This window comes from Ambystoma mexicanum, chromosome 4q (assembly GCF_040938575.1).
Source record: "Ambystoma mexicanum isolate Mex_15411 chromosome 4q, UKY_AmexF1_1, whole genome shotgun sequence".
Lineage (NCBI taxonomy): Eukaryota > Metazoa > Chordata > Amphibia > Caudata > Ambystomatidae > Ambystoma > Ambystoma mexicanum.
In genome coordinates this window covers 633008422-633029261 of record NC_090928.1, presented here as the reverse complement: position 1 = coordinate 633029261, position 20840 = coordinate 633008422, and the positions used below count along the sequence as shown (strand labels likewise).

At 47.6% G+C, this 20840-nt stretch overlaps 1 protein-coding gene across 2 annotated transcripts in view; it reads right to left on the bottom strand.

Moving 5' to 3' along the window:
• The window catches only part of VPS54 (VPS54 subunit of GARP complex), a 2536401-nt gene that overhangs the window by 2071062 nt on the left and 444499 nt on the right, over positions 1 to 20840 (bottom strand). For both annotated transcript variants that reach the window (XM_069608186.1, XM_069608187.1), the window contains one exon: positions 12142 to 12383. In XM_069608186.1, coding sequence (XP_069464287.1) covers positions 12142 to 12383 — 242 coding nt within the window. The remainder of the gene's footprint in view (positions 1 to 12141; positions 12384 to 20840) is intronic.

The window sequence follows — 20840 nt, the reverse complement described above, 5'->3', positions numbered from 1 at the left end:
TTTGAGGTAGATTTAAATGGCCAAACTAGGACTTCAGGAGCCAAGCTGCCACGTTCATAGACTGAGGTTGAGGGTGTAATGTTGTCCCCCCGTCTTGTGTGAGCATGTTAAATGAGTTTGACCGGATCGCACATCGCCAGTTTGCGCAGTTGTGGAAAAAGGTTGTCTCGCCCACGTGGGAGCAACTAGGATTAATTTAATTTGTTCCTTGTGAATCTTGTTCACCACTTTGCTGATTAGAGGAGTAGTGGGCAAAGGGTAGGCACATTTTCCTAGCTCATCCACAGGGTGATCCCCTTGGAGTCGTACTGGGGAGACCGGGATGCGAAGTCTGGGCATTGTTCGTTTTCTCTTGTTGCAAACAAGTCTAACGGAGTAGCCCCATTGTGTGAAAATGTAGTTTACAATATCTTTGTCGAGTTGCCACTCGTGCTCTTCTGGTAGATGATCTCTGCTTAGTGATTCCGCTAGAGAATTGAGTTCCACTGGCACATGCTGTGATATTAGGAACATGCACCGCTTGAGTGCACAATCCCATATTTTTTGTGCTAGCCTGGACAGACTTGGAGAATGTGTGCCCCCCCTGCTAGTTTATATAAAACATTGCAGTGGTGCTGTCTGTGTATTTGTACTGTTTGATTTGTCAGTTGTGCTTGGAAGGCTTGTAACACTTTGAGCACTGCTAGAGGTTCCAGAAGGTTGATGTGGTTCTGTGCTGTGATTTGAGTCCGCAGACGATGCACTGTGAGATGAAGGTAATGGGTCCCCCACGCGGTGAGTCATGCGTCTGTTGCGACAACAGCTTGCACTGCTGGGTCGTAGAAGGTTTTTCCCTTCAATAGGTTTTCCTTTGTCCACCAGCGTAGAGCTTGTACTAGGGTTGGCATTGAGTACCAGGTAAACGCATGATGCCATCATCCCGAGCAAGCGCATTGCTTTGCGTACGGTTATCTGGTGACCGGCTAGACACTGAGGTATTTGCAGTAGTATGCTTTGTACTCTTTTTCCACGGAAAAGACTAGACCCTCTTCTGTTTTTATGACAGCTCCTAGGAACTGTTTGGTCTCGTTTTGTACAAGGCTTGACTTTTTTTTCGTTGTTTGAGAAACCCAATTGAAAAAGTAGATTGCTCATTCTTTGGGTATTTTGCTTGTACATTTGGGAATTTTCTCCTGTGATCAGCGAGTCATTCAAGTAAGGGTACTACGGGATTGAATCCCTGCTTAGGTGCGATGCCACCAGCGCCAAAACCTTGGTGAATATCCTTTGAGCGGATGCTATGCCGAAGGGCAGCACCTTGAATTGGCAGTGCTGGTTTGCTATTTTGAAACTCAAGAATCTTCTGGGTACTGGGAACATTAAAAAATAAAATATGCATCTTTCATATTAGCAGTTGGATTACTTCCTGTAGCGTGGTCACATGGAATTTCTGTGGCTTGACATAGGTGTTTGCAGGGCGCAGATCTAAAACAGGATGCATCATGAGGTCTTTGACTGTTTCTATGCATTTTGCTTAATCCCAAATTTGGCTGTGTTTTTATGCATTTAGCTTAGTTGCTATTAGGAACAAGTTACTTACCTGTAACTGTTGTTCTCTAGCTTGGGTCTGGCATGGATTCACATGCTCAGGAATATTCCCAGTCAGGCTGGGAATCCTTGGTAAAGAAAAAATCAGTATCAGTTTCGTTTCCGATCTGTATTTCTTAGTAGTAACCAATCACTGATCTCTGGGTCATACTGCCCCCAGCCAATGATTGCCCTCTCCCTAAGCCGCTCCCCTGGCAGCCATCCTCAGATTTGGTAGCACGTAAAGTGGCAGTATGACCAAGTGAAGAGCCGCAGAGGGGAAGCAGGGAGGGTTCGCATGTGAATCCATACCAGACCCATGCTGGAGAACAACAGTTACAGGTAAGTAACTTGTTCCTTCTCCAGCATAGGGTCTGGCATGGATTCACATGCTCATGAATATAAGAATACACAGCAGCGCACGCATGCACAACCACGGCAGGTGGCAAAAGGCTCAACATTAAGCATTACATAAACTCAACATCAAGCAACTCTTACCTCCTCACCAGGCCCACCTTCAGGCGAACAGGTTGCGCAGCACTGCTTGGCCGATTCTGGTCTCCTCCCTGGAATCCCGGTCGACGCAGTAGAATCTCGTGAAGGTGTGCGTCGACCTTCACGTAGCAGCCCTGCAGATGTCCAGCAGGGGCACACCAGACAAGAACGCCATAGTAGCAGCGATCGCTCTGGTCGAATGGGCTCTCGGACGGCCGGGCAATGGTCGGTTGGCCAACCGATGACAGTGCATGATGCAGCCGGAGAGCCATCTGGAAATGGAAGCCTTCAAGAGAGCATTCCCTTGGTTCACAGGACCAAAGTTCACAAACAGCTGTGATGTCTTCCGAAAACTCTTCTTTCGGTCCATGTAGAACTCTACATACTAGCTATATCCAGCAAGTGCAAAGTCCTCTCGGCCGGCGACGAAGGCGACGGAAAGAAAACTGGCAACACCAAGGGCTCGTTAAGATGGAAGTCCGACGGCACCGTGGGCATGAAAGAGGGGTGCGTCCTCAGCACCACCCTCGTATCGTGAAAAGTCAAGTATGGAGGCTTGCAGGATAGGGCCTTAATATCTCCCACGCGTTGTGCAGAGGTGATGGCCACAAGGAAAGCTGTCTTCCACGACAGGAACTTCAACGGAGCCGAATGCAAGGGCTCGAATGGCGGCCCCATGAGCCTGGTCAGCACCACGTTGAGCTCCCATGCCGGGGCTGGAACCTTCACTGGCGCGATTGGAACAGTCCTTTCATAAATTCCTTCACCAGTCGATGAAACCACAAGGACGGCCGTCCTGTAGTTCTGGTGTATCGGGAGATCGCTGCCAGATGTATCTTGATATAAGCGTGGGCTAGTCCAGCTTTGGCCTGTGACAGTAGGTATGGTAGCACTTGAGGTGCCGTAATCCGTAGAGGGTTTTTTTTTTTAAACTTTATTTTTGAGATTTTCGTACCATCAGAAAACAATTGCACCAACATGGTGCATTGTGAAGACCACAAGAGAAGGAAAGGAGGGGAAGGGAAGGGAGAAGAGGAGGAAGGAGAAGGAGGAAACAGGACAAAAAAAAATCATACAACATTCCCCACCCCGGGTTCATCTATATAGCTGCTGCCCCCCAACAGCATCCACAGCAACAAATATCATGACATTCATTGGTTAATGCCAATTATAATGAGGTCATGAATATGTAGTAGCTCTCAGTTCCAAAGCCCTATGCCAAGTTCATTTGCTCTCGGCATCAGATGATTCTGTACAGTTTAGCAAATATGCAATATATGGCCCCCGATGTCTGGGGGGCGAGCATGTAATGGTAGGGTTCTTATAAATTCACTCTCCACATCTTGACAATATGTTTTGTCTTTTTTCCAGTCTTCGATTTTGGGCAGGGGCCCTCTGCTCCATGCCATGGCGATTCGTCTCCGGGCCAGCACCAGAAGAAGGGCTGCTAGTTTACGGGACGTGGGTTGTAGGTATTTAGTGAGGCCAAGAAGGGTTGCTAATGGCAGTGGAGCCACCTGTTCCCCTATAATGTCAGCAGTGATTTGTAAAACTGAAATCCAGAAACGTCGAATTCCTGGACATTCCCAAGCTAGGTGAAAAAAATCTGCGTGTGCCGCCGCACATCGTTCACACTGGGCTGATGCTTCTGGGTGATGCCGATGCTTTTTAGCAGGGGTATAGTATGTTTGGTGCACAAAGTTGAAGTGTATTAGTTTATAGCCTGTTTTCACTGCGACTTTTTGAGTTTGATGTAGGATATAGGACCAGTCTTCAGCGTTTATTGACTCCTGGATGGCTGACTCCCATTTCTGCTGCGTTTTAGCATTAGGTGATGTGGTGTCCGCCACAAGGGATTTGTAGAGCAGCGAAACCAACCTCCCTTCTCCCTGCACCTGGATGGGGTTGTGTAACAGATCCCATATAGGGGGTTGTTCAGGAAATGTGGGAAACATTCTATGTAGGGTGTGGCGTAATCTAAAGTAAAGGAAGGTTTCTAGAGAGGTGTTACCGCCCCTGTCTTTGGCCATTTGTGGGGTTAGGAAGGTGCTCTCCGGGAATAGATCGCCGAAGGAGTGGATATTGATCTTATCGGCCCATATTAAGAATACTTTTTCATTCGTGAGCGGGATGCCCGGGATGAATCCGATTCGTAGTAGAGGGGAATATCTTACGGTCACGCCGTATTTAACAGCCATCCTTTTCCAGATTGTGTATGTGGATAGGACCGTATTTAGTGTGTTGTACGGGACTGGGATTTGACTTATAATAACGGCACTGAGCAAGTCGGGTGAGGCAAGAGCTCGTTCCACCTGCACATGTGGGCGAACGAAGTGGGACATGTACCAGTAGCTTAAAAAATGTGCCTGGGCCGCCCAATAATATTTTTCTATATCTGGGAGCGCTAGACCACCCTTCGACATTGGTAGAACTAGAGTGTTATACGCTACACGCGCAGGTTTGCCTGCCCATAGCAGTTCCAAGACTGCAGTTTTAACTTTCAGGAGAAAGGATTTGGGGAGGAGTAGCGGAATATTTGTGAACAAATACAGAAGCTTAGGAAGGATGACCATCTTTGTCAGAGAGGCCCTGCTCCAAAGCGTTAGCGGGAGCGTTTTCCACCTATGTATTCGGTCTTGAATGGAATTGAGCGTGGTGACATAGTTATCTTTATATATCTCGTGGTGGTTGCGAGACATCTATATACCCAGGTAGCGCACCCTCGAGTTCTCCCATTTAAAACCATGATCGTCTAAAAATTCCACTGTGTTAGGGGTCAGGGGAAATACCACAGATTTGGAGTGGTTAATTTTTAGACCAGACATTTGACCAAACCTTATCACATCGCACATTACCGGGTTAAGGTTCTCTTGGGGGTTGCCGATAAACAATATGACGTCATCAGTGTAAAGGGAGACAATTCATTTATGTGGACCCAGTTTAAGACCCCTGTGTATTTGGAATTTGCGCAGTCGCGAAGCCAAGGGTTCCATAATAAGTGCAAAGATTAGAGCGGAGAGTGGGCATCTCTGTCTCGTTCCGCGTTCTAGTGATATGCTCGAGGACCTAGTGTTTCCCAGTGTGACATATGATCGTGGGTCGTTATATAACAGAGACACTAACTTAATGAAGAAGTTGCCAAAGCCCATTTGTCTAAGCGTTGCCATCATGAATGGCCATTCCACAGAGTCAAATGCCTTCTCGGCGTCGAGGAGCACTGCTATTGCCTGCTGTGTTGGGTCTAGGGCCCCCATGACGCCGAACAGCCGTCTGATGCCATAGGTGGTGCTGCGTCCCGGGATGAATCCTTCTTGATCTCCAATTGCTAGAGCTGGCATGATAGGGAGAAGCCGTGATGCAAGAATTTTTGCGAGGATTTTATTGTCGAGGTTGATCAAAGAAATCGGCCTGTATGATGCACATTCATCAGCGGGTTTGCCGGCTTTATGTAACACTATTATATTGGCTTCACGTAGTGTGGAGGGAAGAATCCGTAGAGGTTTGATCTTCTGTGCACGGCACCAGACAGAGAACCTCTTACACTTATGTCCGTAGCATTTGAGAGTTGGACACCCTGGCCTTTGCAAGAACCTCTCTGCAGTCAGCCGGGATATCGTACCCTCCAAACTGTAGTGCTGCAGGAGCCAGGCCTGCAAGTTCAGCGACTCTGGGTCGTGATGAAGAATGGCGCCTCCCTCTCTGGAGAGAAGATCTGCGTCCGTCAACAGCTTGACTGGTGGGGACGCTGAGAGGTCCAGAAGGTCCGGGTCCCAGAGGTCCCTCAGCACCTTCCGCAAAACCTTGAAAACAATCTTATTCACATAAGATGCGTTGCACTAGTCGAATACATCTCATATATTCCTAATGCATAAACTGTACTGTAATGACATACTGTACCAACCAAAATGTCAGCTCTATGCTTTGTCGAACTCATACTGTACCTATGAATGACTATATGCCTGTAACTAAGATTTTTGCAAGTAACAGCGCCTCAATGCCTGTGGGTTACTTGCGCGCTATATAAATATAAATAAATAAATAAAACCAGATCTATCTCGGCCACGCCGGTGCGACGAGGATCATCCTGCACTGGGACCTCTTGAGCTGGCTGATGAGTCAAAGCAGCAGCGGCAATGGAGGAAACGCACACAGGAAAAGGGTATCCCAGGGGAACGAGAAAGCGTCGCCCATGCTCCTCATCTGGGGAAACATGCTGGCGAACCTCTGGCACTTGGAGTTCGTCGCGAACAGTTCGATCTGGGGTTTGCCCCATTGTTGGAAGAGCCGATCCACTTGATCCTGGCATAGTTCCCAATTGTGGCACAAGTGCAGCTCCCTGCTGAGTGAGTCGGCAATGGTGTTTTTTATTTTATTTTATTCCACAGATCATGGGCCTCCTTGGATGGGGCTGGGGAAACATCGTGGTGGTGTTGTCGGTGAAGATCCTCATGACCTTGCCCTTGAGGGACGGAAGGAACGACTTGAGCGCCCAGAACACGGCGTGGAGTTCCAAGATGTTGATGTGGAGAGACCTCTCCTCCGGGAGCCAAAGGCCTCTAGCGTGGAGATCTCTGGTGTGTGCACCCCATACCTTCAGGGATGCGTCCGTCGTCACCGTCTCCTGATGTGCCGGGGTCCAACGACTGAATCGCCTGACGGAAAACCTCGTTGAGCGGGATCTCATCTTCTAAGCTGCCTGCCGCTTGCATCCAGCGGGCGTCGAGGAACTCCTGTAGAGGACGCATCCGTAGCCTGCACAGGCGCACCAGGTAGATTCATGAGGAAATCATTCCGAGGAGGGACTTGATGGATCCCATGTCCGTGGCGAGCAGGCGCTGCACCTTGCCTAAGATGGCCTTTGTCCTTTCCTCCGACGGAGGCGCCAATCGTTCCACTCTATCGAACTTCGCTCCCAGAAACAGTGCCACCTGCGACGGAACCAGATGGGATTTCGGGTAGTTGATGGAGAAACCCAGCTCCGTGAGTAAGCAGACAGTCTTCGCTGTGTGCTCGACGGTGAGTTCTCTTGTCCTTGCACGGATGAGCCAGTCGTCCAGGTAAGGGTAGACGTGGATCCCCTGCAGGCACAGCCGCGCCGCCACTGGTGCTAGGCACTTGGTGAACACCCTGGGTACCAACTTCAATCCGAATGGCAGAGCTCTGAATTGGTAGTGGCGTCCTCGAACTACGAATCTGAGGAACTTTCGGTGTCCTTTTAGGATGGGGATGTGGAAGTAAGCATCCTCCAAGTCCGACGACGATAGGAAGTCGCCCTCCTCCAGCTGTCCCAGCACGTGCTGGAGCGTGACCATCCTGAACTTCTGTGCCTTGATGCATTTGTTCAACCGACGTAGGTCCAGGATGGGGCGCCAACCACCTGTCTTCTTTCTGACGAGGAAGTATCTTGAGTATACTCCGGAGCCCCAGAGCCTCTTGGGGACGAGCTTGATGGCACCTTTCCTGAGCATCGCCTTTACCTCCAACAGCATTTGAGGGACGTGATTTTGCTTCCTGGCCACGGGAGGAATGTTGGGACACTTCTTTTGGAATTCGAGAGTGTGCCCATGGGCCAGGGCATCCAGCACCCAACGGTCGGTGAAGATGGACTCCCACACACGGAGAACTTTGCCAGCCGGCCTCCCACCAGGGTGCTTCGGTGGGGGCCCGACGCTACGGCCGGTTCAATCTTGCTTGGAGGCGGCCTTGGCGACGACGATGAGATCCTCCTCGTTTGCCGCAACCTCTGTAGGCCACCTGGGACGAGGAGCAGGCCGCCTGGCGGTACCTAGAGGAACCACCGCCTGATCCCTTGGAGGCCCACTGTCTGCCTCCGGCACTCCGAAAGGGCCGTCGTTGCTAAAGGACTCCCAGGGCTCGAGCCGTCTGTGTCGGCCTTGATGGCCTGCAGCGACTCATCCACCGTTTTCCCAAAAAGGTTGTTGCCGTCGAACGGCATGTCCAACACCCTGGTCTGCATGTCCTGACAGAAGTCTGTTGCCTTGAGCCAGTCACATCGTCGAAGGCAAACACCGTTGCCTAACTGGCGAAACCAGGTGTCGGCAATGTCCGTTGCCACAGTTATGGCGTGGTCCGACGCCACCTCACCTTCCTGCAGAATCTCTAGGGCCTCCGCCCTCTTGTCGTCTGGTAGGAAGTCCAGTAGGGGAGCTATCTTGTACCATAGCTCCCTGTCGTAACGGGCCACAATCGCTAAGGCGTTGGCCGCTTTAATTGTCGTTGCCGCCGACGAGATAACCTGTCGCCCCATGGTGTCCAATTTCTTTCCCTCGCTGTCAGGTGGGGAAGTGAAGGTTGAAGCTGTCGCCCCCGCCGCCTTCTTCTTGGCTGCCGCTGAGACGACCGAATCCGGCATCGGCTGAGCCCTGAGGCACAAGGGGGCGGCGTCAGGGACCCGTTATTTCTACTCGTACCGGTCCCTCTTGGCAGGCGTCGTGGACAAGTTCTTCAGGACCGCAAGTCCCTCCTCCCAGATATCATCGAGTAACAGTACCGCGAGGACCGTCTTTCTCTTGGCCTCTCGCCGTTGATAGAGGAAACCTTCCTTCATCTGTTTCTCTGGGAAGAGCTGGAAGAGCTCGGATGCCCTGGCGATCATGGCATGAAAGGAGCCAATTTCATCAGGCGGGGAAGACCGAGGGGGTGGTGATGGAAGGTCCATCCCGTCATCACCACCGTCGTCATCCGTCCCCATCATCGTGTCCGTTGCCGTGTCATCCCTGGGATCCGGAGAGGGAGATTAAGGCTCCACGGGCCGCGAGGACATGAAGGGTGGTGGGGGTGAACTTTCCTCCGCTTGTTCGGAGGGCTTCCTGGCGTGCCCGGTTCTGGATCGTCCGCCGGGGTTCGTCGTAATCTCGTCCTTATATCTGTGCATAAGGTTTGGATCGCCATCAAAATGGCCGCCGAGTTGTCCTGAGGCTCGGGCAATGGCTGCGACGGGAGGGCTGGCCTCTCCTCCACTGGGGCCTCGTCGGTGCCACCGTCGCTATCTTCGACCACCTCTTCGGGATCTCTCCCCTGGGATCGTACCTTCTCCAATCTCTCGTTGAGGCTCTTCACGGCCTCCACCAGCTCCTCCTCAGAGGCTGAATCCGTGTCCGTAATGGCCACCGCCCCCCCCCCCTCTTTCCCTCTTTCCACCGGGGTCTTGTCGATGGGCTGGAAAGAGGATTCCCTCCGCGGTGGCAGGGAAACTCTGGGCACCGAGGTCGCTTCCACTGGTGTAGCCTCCACAGGCTTCACCAGGGTCGCCGTGACTCCCTCGATAGAGGCCTTAGCCGCGTGAATCAAGGCCTTCGCCACCTTGGGCGCGCTTGAGGCCTTCACCTTGGGGGGAGGGTCACCGCCTCGCTCCCCCTCGGCTCAATCCTTCGGGATTGACCGGGGCCTCTCCAGAAGCTTATCCGGGTTCTCAGATTTCCTCTTCCCCGAACCAGAGCGCTGGCTCGTTGATGGTGCCGGGGAAGGTGCGCCCTGTCTGGCAGCCGAAGAGCCCGACCGTTCAGGGCTCCCGGTGCCCGCGGACTCGCGGTGCTTAGCCTTTTGTTGGGCCCCCGTCGCCGAGGCACCCTCACAGGACTTAGAAGACCGCTCTGACCTTTTTCTTCTTCTCACCTGCTGGACCCTTCTCCAGCCAGCGAGGCCGGAACGACGATCCCTCACGGTCCATTCCGATAGGTTCTTGCAGAACGCACAGTCCTTCTCCACGTGCATCTTGTCCTCATGAAGGCAGTAGAGACATCTCGAATGCTCGTCCTCCTTGAAAACATTCTGTAACCCGCATCCAGGGCAGTTTCTGAACAGCTTGGATCCGGACGTCGATCTACCCTTGTCCTGGGCCGCGTCCAAGGTAGGCCTCAGATCTTCTGGAATCCTCCAAGAAGTGTCACTCGAGGAAAACTTCACCCTTGAGGGGCATAGGAAATTCCGAAACGGGTCCCCGTTGATCGGAAGAAGAAACGGTGGAGCTCGAGTCTCGATTGAACCGAAAAATTAGAAAATCTCCTTGAAAAAGTACAAAAATGCAGCAAAAGCTCGAGAGCTATAGCACGAGGACTCCCAACACCTTAACGTGCGGTAAAAATCTGAGGATGGCTGCCAGGGGAGGGGCTTAGGGAGAGGGCAGTCATTGGCTGGGGCAGTATGACCCAGAGATCAGTGATTGGTTACTACTAAGAAAGACACATCAGAAACGAAACTGATAACGACACTGATTTTTTCTTTACCGAGGATTCCCAGCCTGACGACGGGAATATTCATGAGTATGTGAATCCATGCCAGACTCCATGCTGGAGAATCTCTATTGCCTTACCCTTTCCTCTCTTTCTATCCTTGTCCTTGACTCGCCCTGGTTGCCTTTATGCCTGCCTGTTGCATCTCACCCCCCCTTTTTGCTCAGATGTCTGTTTATTTTAACCCCTCTTCTGCTGTCCCCTCCTCTCCCCCCTTCCTTCACTGAATCCTTAGCACTTACTCTATCAGACATGACAGCCGAAGGATATGATAGCAGCTTGTTAGTCTGCCCCCCGAGCTCCCTCTTGTGTCCTTCCTCCCTCTCCCCCTCCAACACTATCTGAAATGCGGTCAGGTCCAGTACGATAGTTGCTTGTTTTGTTCTTCTCCTTCTCCCAGTCTCCCCGCCAACCCCCGCCGATTCTTGTTAAATTCATGCACTACCAACATTTTTGTCAGGCCTAGTAAGGTAGCCGCCAGTCTGTCTCATTCTCCTTCCTAGCCCCTCCCCTCCTTATCACTGTCAAAAGCTCTTGCACTATCGGAAATTTCACCAGGCCGAGTATGACAGTTAATTTCACATTCTTAATGTTTCAAGGTATTATAAGAATTTCACTGTATTCTCTCTTGTCCCATCCCTGCCTTGAAGCGCTTTGAAACACATTGGGCCTCATTACGACTTCAGCGGTAGCAATGCCGCCGAAATCGGGTCCGGATTCCCAGAATGGGGAATAACCGGGCCATTCCGAGTTCGGAGGGCCCGGTAATTCCTCCCTCCAGGAACCCGGGCCCGGACCTTCCCCATTCCCATCTGAGCCCCCATAGGGCTCGATGGGAATGGGTGCAAACAACAGGCCGATTACGAGCCACCCGTTGTTTGCTCCCTGGTTTGACCAGGCGTTACTTACCAGGTCCCGCGAGGGGAGCTTGTAATGAGGCGGAACGGGTTTAACGGGTCCGCCTCCTTTAGCGGGGCCCATTAACCCGTTCTGTCTCAGTCGTAATGAGGCCCATTGTGTATAGGTGCTATATAAATAAACAATCAATAAAGCTTCAGAAATAGATGGATTATCCACACAGTAAACTTCTCCACTAAATGCACATTTCTCTTCATTCACACAAACATTCCTATTGAAGTGTCGCCTTATACCTACTTTGCACAAGGGGAATAGGAAAACTGGGTCATGCCAGCAATTTTATACAGTCTTTGGCTTTAATGAAGGTGAAAGGCATGTATGTGTTGCTTTTGCGTGTATAATTTGCTGTGTATGGATAAAATCTACAGAGCCGAGATGCACTGCTTAGCACAGTGCTTCTGAGAATTCAAAACATACATACACTTTTTCTTTTACTAAACTTTTGTTAAAAGCACTTGATGGTATAACAATATTTCTAGTAATAAACAATAAATACATGCATCACATAGTTTACCATTACAACTTCTAAACATATGTGTTATCTTCCCCTGTACATTGTCACCCTAATCACAATGATCTACACACGCAAGTATACATACACTTTGTACTAATTGCAGCTATTTATAATTTGCATGACAGGAATGATCTACCACTGCTTAGATGCCCCCAAATGGTTATTTTAAGATTTCCAAAATCAGAGTCTGGTTGCAAACATTTTAAGAGAACAATTCTGTGGTAGGAAAATGTTGCTGTTTGGTACAATCATGGCTCAGATTTCAGATAGGTTTGAAAAGCTCTAATACCGTATTTATATTTTCTTGTACTCATTAACAAATAAAGTGCCATTTACACAAAATACGGTTATCACTTTTACATTGCACTACTATACTGACAAGAATGGAGGTTTTACCTGAGTAGTATCTTGTTTGTACAATGCAAAATTCTCCTTGGTTATTGGCGGGAGGTAGAAGGAAGGCATAACCTCGGTCTCCACAAAGTCCAGACCCCATGTTTTTGTAAAGAAATCAGATTCTCTTTTTGCTAATCTAGGGTCATTTAGTGCTGCAGGAAGGTTTACTTTGGAATGATAAATTGTCCATCTATGCTGATCCGCAACCACAGATGGGGCAACACACAAACTGTTGGAGTCACCTATTAAAAAGCAAGACAGTCGTCATTAGCCAAAAAGGCTTTGCTTCCAGTTACTCACCAACATCTAGCAAGCTCAATCAATGACGATTTCTATATCCATAGTGTACTGTAGATCATCAAATCAACAAAACGCAAACAATCAGCAAATAAAAGATCATACAATGAATTACAATATTTCTCCCCTGAGCTTTTACTATATGGAAAGAAACGCAAATTAATTAAAAAAGGACAATGGGGAGTAATACATCTATGATTTACTCCCTAAACTTTTTTTTAAAAAACAGGTCAAGAGGTTATTCTATACAGCACAAACATGTATTTTTAAGAATCAGACTGAATCCTTCAAAACCCTCTAACATTTTAGGAAAAAAAGGTGGTGAATAAAAAGCTGAACACGAGGGGGACAAGAAAAAATGAACATTGAGAAATATGCAAATATAGAAAATAGCATACATGTAGGTTAGATTTTTGTATTAAAATTACATTTTCGGTCCATCAGATTTTGAATCATTATATAGTGTTTAAGCTGTTCAATAGCTAATCCTCACCATTACATCCTTGCATCTATAGACAGGAATACTGAAGTCCTGGCTCTCTAAGATTTAAACACCTGTATGAATATGAGCTACTTAACTTTAATATGTGGGCATCAATACGCAGGAAAGGCAGTCGGTGGTAAGATACTTAAGGCAGGTGTTTTATCAATATCTAGTATTTCTTTAATAGCCATCAGTACCAAATGTATGTAGGCTTATTTTAAGGTGTACATTGAGATGCATTATGCAACAGTCACACTAAAAGATCAAATAAATATGGAAACTTTGCTCAAAAGCTTAGCAATCCAACATGAATATAAAATATATAGTACAGTAGATGACTGGGTACAGTCACTTCTGTTCCACACCCATTCTCTCCACTTGGATGGATATGGGGCACTTCAGTGATGTTCTCTGGCCACACTTGTTTGTTGGCTTCCAAGCCTGAAAGATCACCTGCCTTGTCTCTACTGTGGCATAAAGCACTGTACAATCAACAAAGCTCATCATTGCCTTGAACTAGCAGTGAAAGCAAAGGAACAAACCATAAAGGTGCCTAGCTGTCACTGGTTACAGGACGACAGACATCTGTCCCTTCTCTCCCCATCTACCTGGTTTGTCATACATCCGCCTTTGCCTTTCACATGGTGTACTGAGCACCGCTTGCTTAGGGAGCTGGGTGTATTTTATCACTGTAGGCAGCTATGTATTACAAAACTGTGAAAGCATGTTACCAAGTAAGGCACAAACCTGTCTCACAGTAAACCAACAGTATAGCACGACATGCCAAAGAACAAAATCTTAACCTTTTTGACATGGATGGAGTGGATGGACTGGATAGAGTGGAAGGAAAGGATAGAACGAGCTGAGCGGATAAAAGCACAGAGTAGATGGAGTGGATATACCTCGATATAACCCTGCATCTCATATTTATGCTATGTAAATGCATATGTATAGGGAATCGATGGAAAGGATGGAGCGGTTGGAAAGGATAGAACAGATGGAAAGCATGGAGTGGATGGAAATGGAGTGGACAGAATGGATGGAATGAATGGAGTGGATAGGAAGGATCGAGTGAATGAAAGAGTGGAGATGATAGAAAAGATGGAGTGGATAGAAAAGATGGAGTGGACGGAAAGAATGGAGTGGACGGAAAGAATGGAGTGGACGGAAAGAATGGAGTGGACGGAAAGAATGGAGTGGATGGAAAGAATGGAGTGGATGGAGTAAATGAAGAGGATGGAACAGATCTAACAGATCTAACGGATGAAGTGGATGGAACAGATGGAGTAGACGGAGTGGATGGACTGGATAGAGTGGAAGGAAAGGATAGAGCGAACTGAGAGGATGAAATCACAGAGTAGATGGAGTGGATATACCGCAATATAACCCTATACCTCATATTCATGCTATGTATATGCTATATACCTGTATCCCCATGTTTTCCGTATCGCATGTTTACCCTCTCCGTCCTGTCCCTGTATATGTGTATACTGCTATGCACACCCCCCCCCCCCCCCCCCCTGTCCTGCTCTAGTGCCTGGTCGCAGGCGCTTTACTGATAACCAGCATATCACACTAATACGATTACTCTCTCCTATACAGCACTCAACTACAACACAGCAATACTATGACACATTCGGTATAGCTGTTCTCATACTAACATGACCCCACAAACTCATCATCCTAATAAAACACAGCCAGCTGAGCACATACCGCTAGCTTTAGGCATCTCCTCGGGCCTAACACAGCCAGAAATCAGTCTGGGTGTCCACCCTCCAGACTGAACACATCCAACTGATTTCCTCAGCACCACACCTAGCGCTAAGCAGCAGCTATCATGCAACAACCTCACCAGTTGCACACATATCCGGTGCGCCCATGCACTATACAACACTCTCTCTCCACTGACTTGAACTGCGGTTCCCGAGGGCGTTCAACCTACCAGCGCTTTGAGATCATACCAATGATACATGAGGCGCTATATAAATGCCAAATAACAGCAGCAAATGTACAGTACTAGTTTGACCAGGCCCTTACATTTGGTTACCAACAACCTTTATCGTCATGCACAGTCTATTCTTGACTACACCACTCTTGGCTATGGCTTGGCAGTCACAGAATTAACCTTCTGGACTTTTGACCTGGGATACAACGTATAGAGTTGCCCAGGAAAATAAGAACCCAAACTGCCAAGATTGCCAGAGCACCTCAGGCACACAAAATTACATTGCATGCTAACCTAAAATTTTTAAATTCGCATGGAAAACAACCCAATTATCACACCACCTTTGGACATATCCATCTCCTCCCTTTTGCAAAACTATGGTCTACCAAACGGGACTGATATGCATCTATGATAACGCAAAACATATTTCCACCAACTGCATCCCAACCTCCCTCTGAGTGTTGTAGCATTAAGTTCCTGCTTTCCTATTGTCTCATGTTCCCTGTGGTAATTGTCCTTCCTCCAGCAGACTAAGTACCGGATATGCCTGGCGGTGGCACAGTACACCATGGCCTAGGCAGTCTGAAACTCCCACATTTGTGATTTCTTGCAGTATAGAATGCTCACATGCCGAGGACTAAATTCATTATTTTCTCCACAACATTAACAGATGGTGCTGTGACCCGGATCTGTCGCGCAATGTGGTACGGCATTGGACTGTTGAGCTACCTCCTCCCGAACACCCCTGCGTACACCAACAAGAAGGTAAGCAGACGATGTTACCTGTGAGATGTGTGATCATGCAGGGCCGCACAGAGAAGCAGAGTGTTTTTGTTAAGTCTGGGCTTGGCCGGACAAAAGGGGATGTGTTCCGGGGATATGCAGATATGTGATTGAAATTGTGAATTGGGTATGTTATATTGTTTGTTTGATTTGCCTGTTTCATTGCGGTGGTCCCAACAATGGTTTATTTTCTCTGTCCTGGAATGGATTTGGCAAAATATTGGGACTGATGTTTACTTAGGCGGTTTATGTATATAATACATACAGGATCAGAAAAAGGAGAAAGCCATTGGAAGACCTCTGGATCATATGGTTTCTGTTTAGAGTAGGGATCGATAAAAAAGGAAGTTTGGAGTTAAAGCACCGGAAACCAATTAAATAGGCGCAGACTAATGCTTGCAGGTGGAGTGCCCCATAACTAGGGTGACCAGACGTCCCCGCTTTTCCGGGACTGTCCTGGAATTAGGTGCACCGTCCCCCCCTTCTAAAGTGTATTATTCATTTGAAAACTGTTGTCCCGGTTTTTGGTAGGGGATCTAAGAACGTGTGATCTTGCACAGATGAAATACTGCATTTTACTAAACAAGATAGTCGTAGTTTGTAAAAGAATAAACAAATAATTAATTTAATAGTAACACTTAAAAGGTAAGCCATCCCTAAGTGGTTTTGAATCACCAACCTTAGTTATCAGCGGTAGCACTAACCGATTGCACCGCAGATCCTGCATGTGAAACTCATTCAACCATGCCTGCAAATATCCACTGGAGCAAAAGCTTCGTTGTGTTACTATAGCAAATGCATGACACAAACCCCCTCCTTCTCCCTACTGCTACTGAGGTGTATTGCCTGGGCAGCAACTTTCAAAACTTAATCCTACTTTTATGTTAGACGCCCTGTCCCAGTTTTATATTTTGAAAATCGGGTCCCTACCCATAACCCTGTCAGGACCATTCTGCGGCACATCTGTTTCAGTCCCCTCCTTTCCCAGGACCGCAAAAGAGTTGAGTCAAAGAGTGGGTGGAACATAGGAGGTTGGATAACGGGCAGCTGCAAACTGGTGAGTGATAATAATTAGGGACAGAAACAGGCAAAGGGCAGTCTAAGCAAGCAGAAGACCCCCAAAGAGGTCACCGGCATATTATATGTTCACTCACTTTAACAGCGAATTCTTAGATTCTTGGCACAATCTTACCCAACAGAACAAAAGCATGCAGTTCCCAATAGAGGGACTTTCAATCTAGAGAAACTGGGAGCACTCTGACAGGCCTTCAAGAAACAGAAAGGGAAGATGCCTGCAAAACAGGGGGCGGGGGGGGGGAGCATTTACAACATGGTTAGGGGAAGAGACTGCAAGATGCAATGCCTGAAAGATCAGCAGACTGAAGGATGTTAATGACGGATTGAGAAGACAGATAAAGTACCTATGGTCGAGAGACGCATGAGACAAGGACACACAACTGTGCCCTCAGATAGCGGAAAATGCAGAAGCAGAACAGGGAGAGCAGGATAGCGAATGTGCCAAGGACATTGTTGAACTTTTCCACTAGCACGCGCACCACAGTAAGAGCAGGACAGAGATAGCTGGAACCTCAAGAGAAAGAGGTGCCAGTGAATGCTCTGTTGCCAACTAGTCTTGCTCTCTGCAAGGAAGGCATGTATCATGAATAGAGAAATCTGAGATGAGGTCGCCCTCGGACATTTATGTGAACCATCCCAACTTTTGACCACTTGCACAATTTATTGTGGCCATGTATATTGATTGTACATCATCTTTTTTCTATAATAATGAAAATGATTAATGGTTTGTTAGGACTTTTTATAGGTTTTATCTTAAACACACTGTTTGGCATGAGTGTGTGGATGCATGATGGACGCATGCGGACGAATGAATAAACGATTGAATGGTATAAATTGTATTTAATTTGTATGTTCTTAATTTTCCTGCTATGTAAATTGTAATTCTAGTGCCGATTAAATCATGATTCAATTCGTATATTAAAATAATGCATCAGGTTTAATAAAATCCTTTGATACCTTGCCTTTAAAATTGTATCCTCTGGATTTTCTTTCCAAGATTATTAGTTATACTAATACCCTAACCCAGAGTGTGGGGTCCCCTGTGGTTTTCAGAAATATATGGTATCATGAATAGGCAGACAAGTGATCACAGTTCAAGGGAGTTTATTTAGCTATATAGGTAGGATGGAAAAAAGCCGGATCTAAACCTAAATCTAAGATGGCAGCAAGCTAAGACCATCAAATCAAAAGAAGGCAGCCCTAGTGGCGTCGTGTAAAATAAAAGGGCCTATACTAAAGAAAACATATTGCCAATCCTTACGCTAAATATAAACAAAGTGTTAGACAGGATTCACAGCAAAGAAAGAAGTGTTCACAAATAATAAGTCAGGATGCAGGAATTGTGGTCTCCCTTCCCCACGTTTTGAGCACGTGACAAGGCGGGACTCTGGAGCACAGCACACGCTCAAGCTTTCCCAGCACGAGACAACAGTTCTGTTCTTAGCTATCAGGACCGTCGATGGCCAAGTCTCTTTATCAAAAGTCTCTTGCCTTAGAGAACCTGATGTGTTAAAAATAACAAAAAGTTATTTAGCAATGGTACGTTGGGTGATGGCTTAGCCTCTGGACCCCCATCTTCCGGGTTCAGAACCCCCACACAGTTCTTAGCGATATCAGGACCTTCAGAGGTTTGCTTTCCTACTTTCGATGGACCGATAGGTTCAAAATTAACAACCAAAAAAGTTCCTTTTGGAGTGCACTTGAGGTGATGATTCCTCACCCCTGGGCCCCCCTCTTCCGGGCCTCAGACGCTCTCGAATATCCACCTCCCTCCGTCAGGTTCACTCTGGCTTGTATTCAAAACGATTTCTCGGTTGCATTCATGTGCTGTTGGGCAGATGGCTTCTCAACCCTGGACCCGCCCCCCTTTCTTCCGGGTGCAGATCCTGCTCAACTGTTTGCCTCCCTCCGTCGGGTTCACTATGGCTTTCTACACAATCTCCTTTGTGATTTTCACAAATCTTAGTGGATTAAAAGTTCACTGTGAACAACCCTCTGCCAGGTTCATTCTTGTCAACAAACTGCTTTTTTCCAGTTTCTTACAATGTGGGATTCTTTTTTAGCTCTACAATCATCTGCCGCTCAAAGACATCTGACTGTGCAGAGAATTTTACTATACCCCCGTATGACCACAATGACCCTCTTCTCACCTGTCCCAAGGCCTTCTGGTAACAGTAGTCTCAATGACTACTCAAGTTTCTCGAGTGAGCACCAATGTGGTGCACGTCTCATCTGCAGCTGGCTTACCCCTTTTACATTATCAGTTCTTTGTAATTTCCATAGTCAGCCATTTGCTACTTTTGTTCAACACATTTCGGTTTCTTTATTGATTCTCCCCTCGACTCACCGGCTGTGATGAACCGCTTAGCTTTCTTCGTATCGGAAGTCAAGGCCGGGACCATGGTAGCAGGCGTCTCCTGTCCTGCTTATCAGCGTAGACCTGCTTCATGTACCGTTGACATCTGCTGCAACACACTTGGGTTATTGTTCGCGATCTTATGTTTCCTTCTGAAGATGTTTCGCCGGCTTGGGTTGGAAAGGGCAATGTTGCTTTTCTCCTTGTCAGCCTTTTCGGGTCTCACCGCCTTTCTCCTCCTCTTGAACTGCCATGTTTGGATAGCTGTCTGGTTGTGTTGTCTGCCTTGCCCGTATTGTGCTCTCGTGCTCTACCTTTTATCCCTGTGGGGATGGGAAAGGGCTGTCAGGTGCATGTGATTCTGGTAAATTTCCTGACTTTGATTGACCCTCATATTGGGACATGTCAGGTTGATGGCTTTGGTGTTCGTCTGTTTTCTTTCATGGTGCGTGAAAGTGTTTGCGTCGGTGTCCAGTCAAAGTTACGAAATGCAATATGTTCGAAACAAAAGGATGGAGAAAAAAAATGTTTGAATGACTTTTTAATGTTTTTTTTTTTGGTTTCGTATAGGAAGAATTTGTGGTATTTCCCCCAAGGTTTGGCGGGGGACCCCCCAAAAAATAAAAAATAAATAAACGGGTATTCAAAATTTTTTTAGATCCTTTTGGTTTGAAAGTATTGCATTCGATCCTTTTGTATTCAAACTTTTCACTATAAACCGTTTGCGTCGTGGGAGGGGGTAGAGTGTTTGAATATCCTACTGGGTAGGATGGGGGGGAAAAGGTGTCATAAGGGGGATACCACACCTCACCCGTTGGCGTCCCACTTCGATTCCCAGGGAACCCTCTGTTCAGGTGATACTCCCTCTCTGGTCCACCCCCAGGAACTAGATCCAATAGCGATGGCTGTGTCCTGGCCACCTGGATTGAGGCACATTCAGGTTTCTCACACCTCCCTGCCTGTACAACCCGACTCAAGTGACAAGGGATCCGCAAGGGGAGGCGTGGCACATGCTACTGCATGCACCTTCCACCTAAACTAAGAGGAGGGACAGTATACATGAGAGACTCGAGCACCCAATCGACAAATGCCGGCAGGTAACAAAGCAACCACCAAATTACGATAATGTACATGTTGCATGGACACCAGGAGATTTGCAAAACCTGGCAATGGAATTCCCAAACATTAGGGAGGAACCACAGCACTTTAATGAAGAGCTCTAGACAGTTGTCCAATGTTATAATCCCTCATGGGCAGACATGAATCAAACCATAAAGATAGTCATTCCACCAGATGCAAGACAGACTAGTAGAACATGCAAACTGGCGAGCATTGGACCCAGGTACAGGAGTATCCATCGGTTTAGACTAGGGATAGGATAGTCACTGCGATCCCCAAGATCAGCCCACATAAGACTGAGCGTGCCAAAATAGGGAACTGCAAGCAAAATAAAGTAAAATCTCCTATGGATTACTTAAACAGGTGAAAGCTAGTGTTTGCACCGTATTCAGGCATTTATAAAACAGATGAGTCAGATATAGCTAACTCCTTTGTTACTGGGCTGTTACCAAAGGTTCAAGCACAGTTTAAGAACGTGTGTATTGGGTGGCAGACTAAATCTTTGTTGGAACTGGTGGTGGTGACCCATCGCTGTGTAGCATGTCAAGAGCAAACAGAGGAGGCATTCAAGATTAAGCGGATGACTTTAAAGATGTCGAACTTGCAGGGACAAGTGCAAAATGTGCAAACCCCCACAG